Source organism: Xiphophorus maculatus, chromosome 1 (assembly GCF_002775205.1).
Source record: "Xiphophorus maculatus strain JP 163 A chromosome 1, X_maculatus-5.0-male, whole genome shotgun sequence".
Taxonomy (NCBI): Eukaryota; Metazoa; Chordata; class Actinopteri; order Cyprinodontiformes; family Poeciliidae; genus Xiphophorus; species Xiphophorus maculatus.
This window is the reverse complement of record NC_036443.1, coordinates 27264391-27276636: the sequence shown is the minus strand read 5'-3', so window position 1 is coordinate 27276636 and position 12246 is coordinate 27264391. Positions and strand designations below refer to the sequence as shown.

The window sequence follows — 12246 nt, the reverse complement described above, 5'->3', positions numbered from 1 at the left end:
TTTTATTCAAACTCACGCTCACAATCACACAGTTTAAAACGATGTAGACAGCATCTTAATGGGGTTCTGGCACAAGGCTCCATACACCTCTTTCACAGACACATTTGGCCATATGGGTGGATTTTTGATAGGGGGAGCATTTTATTGACTTTTCAAGAGGGGTGGTCAACCCTCTGTGTTTGTGGGGTTCCTGCAATACATATGGGGACACATTGGGCCATATGGGTGGATTTGTCATGAGTTGCGGTGAGTGGTGGTGGTGGAGGCAACAATGCGTGACAAATGTAACGCATTGGTCCGTGCATCGAAGTGCATGAAATGCATCTATCGAGTCATTTCCTTCTCACTAAAAAAAGAAAACAGGGTTGGATCAACAGATTAAATCCAAACAAGTTTGATTATTTTAAGGTGATCAAGGTGTGTATACAATCACATGTACATAAGTAGCTGCACATTGTAATTGTGTCACAGCGCTTCGGCTCTGACGGAGAACATCGCCAATGGAAGGATTCAGAGGGAGCGACTGATCAGAGATCATATTGATCTGCTGGGAAATGTTGATGATGGTTTATTCGCGTTTAGATGGCCTGGACTGATCATCCTGGAGCTCCAAGCAAAACTTAAAGAAGAAGCCGTGCGGTACCGGTACGGGTCCAGCTGCAGCCATCCTTTAGTCGAGCCGCCCGCTTTGTGAATGTGCCTTTATGGACAGAAAGCATCTCTATTCAGTAAATGTACAACTTATGCACATGATTCTACTATTTAGAATAAACGTCCACAATCCCACTCAAAGGACTCTCTGACACGCTGTCATTCTTTAAATCCTGCTGGACGCGATACTGTTCTAACAGGCATTTGCACGATCTCTTTATTTATTTTTAATTTGGATTTGTTTTTCTTTAAAATGCATCATTTTTGTTTTGTGCTCTGAAAGCACATTTTATGTGAAATATAGAATTGTTGTTATTATAAATACTCATACTGCTACAAACAGGGACGTTGCCATGGTTACTGCTTCATGTGATGGCAGACTCCTGGGTATTTATACTAATTTACTTATGTATTTAAGGGTTGCGACGGGGTGGACCAGCAACTGCGCTCTATTATTGTCTAATATTAGCTTTTACTATCTTTTTCTCTCAGGTCTCTCAGGTCATTAACATTAGCACAAACATTAGTAGTGCTGATTAGCATTAGGCTCAACTGTTACTCGTTTGCCCCTTTACCACCACAACAAGCCCATTTTCCTTCTGTGAAAAAAAGTCACCTCTGTTTTAAATGTTTTTTTTTGTTGTTGTTTTTTACTGTTCATTTAAAGCAGGGGTCTCAAACTCCAGTCCTCAAGGGCCGCTGTCCTGCAACTTTTAGTTGTGCCTCTGCTGCACTACACCTGAATAAAATAATTAGGTCATTAGCAAGACGCTGGAGAACTGATCTACACAAGGTGTAGATCAGTTCTCCAGTTCTTCTACCTTGTGTAGAACTGATCTACACATTACCATTTTCACTGATCGGTACCATTTCATTACCGTTAAATGAAATGGTAATTAAACCATCTCATTCCAGCGTTTAGTACCTGTGGCACATTTAAAAACTGCAGGACAGCGACTGGAGGACTGGAGTTTGAGACCCCTGATTTAATGCATTGTTCTTAGTTAAGGAAGTAATGCAGGTTAAATAAAAAAGTTCTTCTTAAGGGCCTTATCTCACCACTTATCTCACTCTTTTCAGTGTGATTGTGTGAAGAATATAATTGTATTGACTTGTTGAACCGTTAGTGTGTTGGTTTTGAAGGGGAAAAAAAGACGAGAAAACAAATACAAAATCAGCAGAATGCGTGAAAAAGTTAATTAAAAGGAGGGACAGTGTATCATAGGGAACACAAGTTAAGAAGTAAACAGAAAAGAATAATGGCTTCCCTTGACCAAGATAAATGAGCAGTATAAATGTTTTATCAGTTCAGAATATGACAAGGATGTAGAGATCATGCTATTGTCAGGAAATGTTAGGAAGTGCTGCTGTTCATGTATCAGCCACAACAACAGAACAATACCTGACTAACAGAAAATGGTATATGGTGTCATTTGTATGACTTTTGGTTGAAATGTGAAACGAGACAGTGATTTTGTCAGTGTTTAACAAATTATTTAATTTTCTGTGGTGGATTTTTGCTTTAGTTCTTCAAAGTCATCATTTGTGTCTGCGTGTGTGGCTTATTTTCCTAAAAGCCACATCTTGGCTCTCTTCTGAGCTACAAGTGATTTTAATTCAGCTTCAGTGCTTAACCACAACGTAAGTTTCCTAAATTATATCTTTTTATAGCGAGTTTATTTTCCTTATCTGAGCTCCGCTGTCCTCTTCTCTCTCCCATAAATAGTCAGGAGTTGTCTCAGTGCAGTTCAATTATAATTCAATCTAGTTATTTTCCACACAGCTTTGGTATTGAACTTTGTGGCTTTCAAACCATAACTGCACTTTGGCTGTTTTGACTGGATCTTACAGATTTGAATGGTATTCTGGACTCCGCTGTAGTGGTTGGTGGAAATCTGTGTTCCTAGTTCAATGCAACACTCCTTCACTGCTCACAGTCTGAGTACTTAATCTATGTAAAAAGCCTGGTTTTGGAAAACGAAACAACTTTGGTGGATAAAAAGGTTCTGGAAAAAAAATAGGTTAAGAACTGGTATATAAAAGCACATTTTATGTAGTGGTCATCACAGCAGTGGCATAAAACTCTTGTTTGTGGTTACAAAGCTCACACAAATGATTTGAAAATAATAATTGTTGTTCAATTAGCTCAATAATAAGACCACCCATGTGGCCCAAGCCCAACTCATCCCTTCTTTCTCTTAAGTTAAGATTTATTTCAAGGGTACCAGGATGGTTTTGTAGAGCCTCATATTGTGCCAAACCTCAATTGTTAATGCAATATTATTGAGAGAAGAACTCCTGGGATGTAATTTTTGTAAAAATATTACATTTTGAGGGCTGTGCATGCAAATTCGACATCACCATTTATATTTTTGGCATGCTAGAAAGACTTTTGCACCAGTTTGATGAATATTTTTACTGGTTCAGACGCAAAAGTTCTTGTGGTCACCGTGTTTAAAAAGAAGAAATATCACCAGTGTCGCAGAGAAACAGTACCTCTGTCAAACCATTCTCCACTGTAACATCCACTCACTGCTGACCATGCATTTTCCACCCTCCTCCCCTAAAAAATCTCTTCTCCGCCTAAACGTTCACACCAGTTTGTGTTTTTACAGGAGCTTGTCTGTAAGACTTTTTCTTGGCAAGTTGCTCCAATTTCCTCATTTGCAGCAGAGATTGAAACCGTGCAAACTGCTTGGTTTGAATAGTTTTTTGTTTCTTAATAAATATAATCATAGTTTGAAATTTAGCTTTTTGTATCTTTTTTTAAAGTTTGGAGAATTTAAACATTTAAGAGTAATAAAAAAAGTGAAAATGGGGGAAATCTATAAGTGGCAACAACTTGTTTCCAGAATTATATTCATTACAGTTACATTACATTTCATGACAATAAAAAACATTGAATTGGTGAGACTTGAACCCCCCAAAAAAACTAATAAATCCACAATTCTGAACTAGGGATAGTGTCCAAAGTCTAGTGTACAAGGTTATAACAATCTGCAGTCTCATTCAGGAACATTTTATGACTGACTTTACTGTCATGCAGCAGCCAAGGAAAATTTGAAATGAAGCTGAAGTCTTTAAAATACTTTCCAAAGCCCCGTAGGTCTTTTAAAGCAGAAACTTGAACCCACAGAGGAGCTCATGGGGTCCCTACAACATCCATGCATGCAGTTTTTGTAATGCAGTCTGCAAAATGTCAAAGTTGTGCAAAGTTACTATTATTCAGCAGCTAAATCTAATCTATGCCTCCCAACATGACCTGAACAATTAAAGCTCCAATTGCTGTTCAAAAGTCTGGCCTCTCTCCACATCAATAGATTGGGAGCAAAAGGAAAGAAAGGAGTAGCTGATTTGGACTCCCAATCGTTGCAGCTTCAGAGAGGAATGTCAGAGACTGTACACACAAGCAAGGAGGACTTCGAAGGACCACAAAGACCCACAGAGGTGAAGGAGGTCAGGAGCCTTAAAAGTGAGGAGGGGGAACAACACAGCAGTGAAGCACATGCTCTGTTTTGTGTAAAAATAAAACACAAAAGCCAGAAATAAGAAGACTCCACACTTAGCATTTCTTTCGAACAAACACTGAAGCAAAGTTAAAATTAAAACAGAATTGAAAAATATACAGCTTTAACGTAGCTCAAAAGCTAAATTTTTAACGATGCTTTCCTTGGTTAACTTAAACTATCAGATTAAAGCAGCTATACCAGCTGATGCAAAAACTAGAACAATGTTTAAACATAAAAATATTAAAATATCTTTAAAAACAAGTAAATAATGTAAAAACCTATAAAAAGTAAATTTTCTGCAACCAAACACTAAAAAATGAGTTGACCAGAATTTGACACAGCCTTTGTCAGTGATTGGTCAGTCTGAAATCACAATCTTTAGTGTGTGTGTGTTCTTATTTTTTATTTATTAATTTATTTTAGCAGTAACTACATTATACCTAAACACTACCAGGTTGCACTGACAGCACAGTAAGAAGCTTCTAGAAAAAAATTAACATCTTTTCAAATTCACTTCCTCTAAGTTAATATTTAAAATGTCTTTATGGAGAGTAATGTCGAACTGAAGTCAATTTTCTTGTTTGCGTGCACAAACTCAAATTTGTTGTTCCTTCATGCTGCTATTTTCAAACTGGTCATGAGACTTCAGCAGAGAGCAGGAAGCTAAATGCACGACAAAAAAAGCTGCTCAGTTACATCTTTTAAAAGAGTTCAATTTTGTCTGCCATAAATCATGGTTGATTCTGTAAAATCTCACTGTTAAAAATAAACAGAGTAGGATAGGTTTATGGGCAATACAAAACATCTTCAATTCATTTTTTGCACAAAATCGTTCTTACATTATGAGATTTTAGTCTGCTCAGTTCTGTCTATTTTGAACTTCTTTCAGAACGAGCTGTTTTAGGGCCTCATGTCACTTTAAATCCAAATAAGCTGCTGCTGGCCACGCCTCCCAACTCAACATTTACGCTCACACATAAAAATGGCTGCAAACATGTGCACAATTATACAACTGTACATCTTTGAAAAGTATAAGTAGAGATTCCTGCATAACTAGCAAGAATGTAGCAAGTTTTTGGATGGTAAATCTATAACAAAACAGTTGTCTTTTCCAGCAGCCGTTGTAAAGCGCTTGCAGCAGTGAAACCAGCTCACCAAATGTCCTGGCTCTCAGCATGGGTTGCTAGGTAACAGGCTGCGCTTTGCTGGGGTTGCTACTAGAAGGGCAATGCTTGCAGATTTGTTGCATTACATTTGGAAGGTTTTTGAAATGGCTCATTTCCCAGACACCAAAAAACATGAACTTACTGACACTATAGTCTACATAATATTTTACTGAATAACCACAAATATAAGATGCAAAGCCTATCTGTCACCAAATTGCTTTTGCTTAGAAATATTACACAAATCCTCCTTATCTGCCAAGCTGTGTAAAGTTCACAGCGTGACGTCCACTTTGGATCACTCACAACAGCCTCCTCTACAGTTAAAGTAAATAACTTGATGATTTGCAAATCAACACATAACAGTAAATCAGAAATTGTGTCCTCCCGACACTGTTATTTATATTGGATGAACATCTTGTGATATGGCATACTACATTTTAAGGAATGCAAACAAAAAAAATTACTGAAAGATTCTACATAAAGCACTCCATGCCAAAACAATGCACAAGTGACTGGGATATTGATGCACATGAGTTTCAAGACCAGATTGTTGTTTTTTTTAAAATCAGCATTGTAAAAATGTTTTAGTTACCAGTAATTTACAGCAGTACAGAGTGAGAACTACTGTAGATGTATGAAAAGCCAAAACGGGAACAAATTACACAATAATAATATTCAACATAAAAATTATGGTTTGACTATTTTTTTATTATTTGGAAAAGCAGATGAGAGTCCATCACAATCTTTCATTGATTACATTTGTTTTTATTAATTTATAAAGTAACATACTTATTTGCTCTTATTAAACTGGTATGTTTTTATGAAAAAATTAAATGTTTGTTGTGTGGAATATGATACTGATAGTGAGTGGAGTTAGTTAAAATGTGGCCATCACATTGCACTAATTGGAAAACATGCTTGCTGTGAGCACCAGATAGTACTCGCATTGTGTTGCTGTACTGTATCAGCAGTCCATTATAAACTTACCATGTGGTAGTTTATGATCTCTTGCAGGCTTTCCCCGCACTTTTCCAGGCACTCCTGAAAAAAATAAAATAAAAATACAAATTGCACACAAAAATTTTTCTTCTACCATTATTAACCTTTTGAGAAATAAATACGCAAATAAAAGCTGTCACAAAAAAACATTATTTATTTGACTTCCAGCTGTAGGAAAGTGATCTGGACGTCACAGCGGAGGAATGTAACAGAAGTGTTTTTTAACAACCTACTGGAAATAGCTATTACTGAAGCTGATTCACGTCTTTTCCTGAATCATTCCTTACTTTATTATGGAAAGTGAAAACAAGAACAAGAATTTAATAGGAAAATAACAATTAATCACAAGGCAGAAGCCATGGAGACTTTTCTTAGAGCTTTTGTCTTCAACCATTAAAACAATCTGAAAGTCCAGCCACATTTTCCAGGCCTGATCTGATTCTCACTGACTAATCTGTTAGTAATAACATTTGTTCACATAAATACAGAGCTACAAGGCCAACACCCAAAACATTAGGGGATTTCTCTTTCCCTGACAACACTTTAAAGATCAAGTACTAAATAAAAGACACAGTTTTGTATGTTGCAGGTGGAATGGAAGTGAACTTGTCAGAACCTCACCGAGATCATCTCATCCTTTTTGCACTGCTGAGACAGATCCCGGATGCCGTTGACAAACAGTTTGTTGGCACTGATGTACGCCTTCCCAGCCTCGATCATCCCGCTGCATAGCTTCACCAGCTGGAGGGGGAGGAAAAGTCACCCAGATGGTTCAATCAAACGACAAATGAATAATTCATGGAGTCCAAACAAAGTTGTATTTTTGATGATTCAGTTTTTGTTGTTTGAGTCTGGAATACTTTGCAAGTAAATGTCATCATAAGGGGGAATCCTACAACAAGAAGAGGCTGAATTCAAATCTATTTAAGTCCAAATGAAACTGGTTTTGCCCAAATATATTCCAAAATCAGCTTCAGATCATTCCGTCCCTGTACTGCAACCAGCTGGGTGTGGAAAGGGCAGAAGGTAGAAACATATACACGCAGAAACAGTCGACCTGGAGTACTTTCTACAGAAGAAGCTAAGGAAGTTTTTTACCGTCACCTCATTGTCCAGCAGACTTGGTTCAACTGAGGAACAAGGTTGTAACATTTGTTACATTTTCAGCTGGTGTGGTTCCCTTTCAAATGAGCCAAACCCTTTGAAAAACCAGTTCCCTTCTTCAGCTGTGGTGGCGCTGCACCAGGAACCACTGAAGGAAATTACACAAAAACCGCTGAAGAAGACAATGAACGCAACTTCCCTTTTCACAAATTGTAAACAAAAATAGAGTGGCGTCAGATTTTGCTAGTTATAGCATTTCTCTTTTGTCATTGTTAAAAGCCCACAAGTCATTTCTCCCAATCCAGGTCAGATATTTTGCTCAATTTAAGTTCTTCTAACTTAAAATAAGTAGCTATTTTAACTTGAAAATGTGAATGAAAATAATACAGAAATGTGTGCTTGTTCAACTTGGTGACTGCAGTTTTCTTGCATTTTGTGAAAAGAATATTTGGTTTAAACTACACTAAAAAGTCTAAATGTCTCACAGAAATTAGAATCTAAAAAACAATGTTTAGAAACTTGTCTCTGGCTGTTAAATCAACTTTCTTAAATCCAAAATGATGTTGTTATTGACTTTACTTGCATTCTCAAGGCAGAATGTGAACCTTCATTTTCAAGTTAAACCACTTTCCAAATGTTTTACAGTGTATGGTCTCAAAAGAAAACAGGGAGCAGACTTTATGTAAAGAAACTAGCAGATGGTTCCACAGGAAAGGAGCCAAATGAATAAAAGATCAGCTTCAAATTCTACTTTTAGAAAAAAAATCTTCAATTCACATCCAATTATATAAAATCCCGCTGAGATCCAGTTCAATCCAATATAATTCACTCATACAGTCCAATAGCAGTGCTCTGTTGTATGTATAAATAGGATATAAAACAGGATAGAACTGGGTCATTCAGAGCTTCACATGTAAAAATTATCATGATAGCTAATGAATAGAAGCTAAAAATGAAGAAATATGAATTCTGCCCTCTGATGAACTGCTGATCTCTCCAGGGTATAACAAGCCTTTCGCCTGATGACCGCAAGAGACCGCAGCAGCTGACCTGCGACCCCGAATGGATAAGCAGGCATAGATGATGGATGGATGATCTCTCCTTTTAATTTTAATATTGCTGCAGCATTTGGGATCAGCTGAAGGATTTTTACAGAGCTACGAATTTGGGAGATCCTAATAGCAAAAAATGAAAATTGTCCAGCCAAGTAGTAGCAAACACATGAACCTGTTTTCCTTCTACAATATATCCCCAGAGGTTTAAGTTATTTTACATGTAAAGATGTTCCTGGGTTTGAAGACTGGAAATGATGGATGGAAGATTAGAAGATAAAAAATCACAGAGGTTTCCAGTATTGATGGCATTAAAAGGCCAGCCTGACTAATCCAGTCTCCATCCGACATACTGTGATTCAAAGTCAAGGTCAGGGTCAGGACAGGACCAGATGGACTCCTGACACAAGCATTACAGGAAAAGCATCTGGCTTCCTCATTAAAGGGCAACTGGAGGCTCTGAAAGCCAAGACACAATTTGATGACCTCTCACTGAACTGTTTAAAAGGACAGAGTGACATTTGATGTCAATTAAGCAGAAACAAGGCAGCCAGCGGCGAAACTGATTACTGTTAGGCGTAAGGGATTAGGTACTTCTTGGATGGAAGTTCTGAGTCTAACAGGATCACTGTATCTGATGTATGCTGCAACATGCTGTAGCATGAAAAAAATGGCTTTTTTCTCCTTCTACCTTTATCTCCCTTTTTGGTATTCTTGATTACTACCATGCTGCTTTACTTCTGATCAATGCAACATTGTAAAAAAAATCCAACAAAACACAAAGTCTATATGTTGCAGGAATTCTTCCCTTTCCATAAAAAGGGACAGAGGGCTACATGTAACCTTCAGAGCATGTGAAATCAATCATGTGTACAGAATTTGGATGATCTTTCTTATACAGCAAATGAAGCCAAGACTGAAAGAGAATTATTTTAATCTGATTGATGCAGCAGCCCTGATCACCTAACGTTGTAAACAGCAGATTTGAGGCTGCTGCTTCAACTGTTTGTAACTTTTTTCTCCTGTATAAAAGTGTTTTTATGTGGATCCTGACGGGTCAACAAAATGTAAAAGCTGCCTTTGCAGACTGCAACAATTCAATTAATAGAGATTTATTAATCCCAAAGGGAAATGAAATAAGACAAACAAAAACAACAACAAAAAGTCCCAAGAACAAATAGTAATAGAAGCCACAACAAAACAACAAAAGCCACAACACAAGTTATGTTAACACAGACGTCATGCTAGTAAGTTCATCATAACTTCCCTTGTGGCTTGCGGCTGATGTATGTGCCAAGACGTGTGTTCACTAATGTTCTCCAAGGGTGCATTCACACCAGCCCTGTTTAGACAGCTTTAATTGAACTCTAATTTGTTTTCCTGGAAATCCAGTCCGTTTGGGGAGGTGTGAATGTGTAATCAAACTCTGATGTGGACTGAAAAGGTGATCTCTGGACTGCCTAAAAGCAGCAGTCTCGGTTTGGTTGAGATGAATTCTGCCACTCCAAAACAGTCAGTGGACCATAGCACAGGGCATTCTGGGTAAATACAACCAAAACAAACATGAGAGTCTAGTGATAGCGGGAGAAATGGCTTTTTTACCAAAACCAAAAGAGAAATCCTACAACCATTAAATTATGATGCTACTCCATTTTTTGCTTACTAATTTTAAAAAAAGAAGTTGCGCTCAGTGTACTTTTCAGGAACTTTTGTGTCGTTTCCTTCAGTGGTTCTTGGTGCAGCATCACCACAGGTGAGGGGTAGAAGGAACAAGTTTTTCAAAGGGTTTGGTTTGCTTGATATACTGCATTGTGAAAGTGAACTGCAGCATCTGAAAATGTAACAAATGTTGAAAACAAAAGCACATCTCACATTTCCTTTTTTTTTTTTTTGCTTAATGAAGTGATTTAGCAGTAATGACAGTGTTTTTTTTTTTTTACCTTATCTAGTTTTGCTTCGATCTCCACAACTTCTGTCTCCACTTCATCAATATTTGCCCTGAAAAGGAAACAGAGACGTGAATCACTCAGTGCCTGAAAAGCAATGTTTTACCGCACAACTCCACGAAGGTCATTCATCTCAAAGTAAAACAGCCGTTTTCCAGTCAGTTTAGTGTTTTCCCACATTCTCACAGAGTTCTGCGACACTCCATAAATCTGCCAGTGACAGATCGGCTTTTTGTGGAGCAGCAGCCAGACGTGTTTGAGCTGCACCCGCTGAGAGAGTTGGGGCGAGACGCCGTTTGGGGAGCAGCGAGGATCTGTCAAAACACAGTGACAGACGTGGTCTCGGGACAGCGAGGTGAAACATGTCTACGGCGGTTTCATGACACAAACCACCTACACACTGCTGAAACCACCGCCACCACCGAATCCACGCCCAACCGCATCTGGAGAACCCACCCCAGCCCCTGAGAGAGAGAAAGATGTGATTTATGAACACATGCTGCTCCATGATGCAGCCCTTACAAAACACTGCTGACGTCAGAGTGGGGGAACTAGCAGCTGACGTGCAGAGAAACCATATGGATTCACTTTTACAATATTCAGAATAACCTCTGAAATGATTAATCAGATTTATCGTGATTAGTCAGATAATCAATTATTTAAATAATCATCAACTAATTTAGTAATCGATTACCGGTAATTGCTAACAGGACCATACAGATTCAAAAAAAGACATTTTGCTGAAGAAAACACACTAAGAGCAGTAATTAAGTGAAAGCTTTAATCTGTGAAGATGTTCAGAACTTCTCAAGTGGCACCCGGTTCAAATTCTGTAAAAACAAAAAAAATATTCCTTTATTTAATCAGGTAAACCCCGTTGAGATCTAGATCTCGTTTTCAAGAGGGACCTGAAACAAACTTCACTCCCCGTCGGGGAATTGAACCCCGGTCTCCCGCGCGCAGCTGAGAATTGTTTAGCTAAACGGCCCTAAACCGTTTCCCATTCATTTCCAATGGTAGTCCTAAACCACTACGGACGCAATATATTTTTGACCACTATGCCGTGGTGGCGCTGTCCAATCTCATGTCCGGGAGTGACACGCCCCCCTCCTCCTTCCCCACCACTTTTTTCCAAAAGGAACTCCTGGAAACCAAGAAGCGGGTGGATGAGAGGGCTGAAAAGAAAAGAAAAAGAACAGAACCTCAGCCAACTGGCCGGGTTTGCAGGTTCTGCCACATGGACCTCAAACAAGGTCCCAACAGCCCACACATCCACTCTGGGTTCCCTGGTGTGGCAGGGAAATACATATATTGTCCTGCAAAGGTTCTGTCCATGTACAAGTCTCAGGGTATGGCTAAGGAGATGACTTGGAAGGAATTCTGCAAATCACCTTTTTATGAGGCAGAGCGACAAAGATGGGTGGCTGAAAAGAAAAAATAAATATTACATGGTTCTATTGAGATGTTTAGGTATTCTATTATTATTCTATATTCCATATATTTATATAGATAAAAAAAATCTAAATATGCTGTAAATATGGCAAGATTTTATATTGTAAAAAGTTGAATATGTAAATATTTAAACTGTTGTTTGCCTCTGTTAATACAAAGTAAATATAAATATGTCAACAAATGTGCTTCTTTTTTTTTTTTTTACTAAATTACACATGATGTGAGATCAATTTACACTATGCATATAGAATATAATTTATTGACTGTCAATGTACATTTATACAAGATTTAAGATCAGTTCCAAAATAATGCATTGTTTTGGAACTGGTCTTCGAAAACAAGATCAGTTCCAGAAATGGAACCATAT

The 12246-nt window shown here is 38.0% G+C and overlaps 1 protein-coding gene across 1 annotated transcript in view; it reads right to left on the bottom strand.

Annotated features, from left to right (window-relative positions):
- acap3 (ArfGAP with coiled-coil, ankyrin repeat and PH domains 3) overlaps positions 1-12246 on the bottom strand; it is a 62890-nt gene that overhangs the window by 24600 nt on the left and 26044 nt on the right. The window contains exons 2-4 of the mRNA XM_005798926.3: positions 10422-10479; positions 6947-7066; positions 6314-6367 (exon numbers count right to left, since the gene is read on the bottom strand). Coding sequence (XP_005798983.1) covers positions 6314-6367; positions 6947-7066; positions 10422-10479 — 232 coding nt within the window. The remainder of the gene's footprint in view (positions 1-6313; positions 6368-6946; positions 7067-10421; positions 10480-12246) is intronic.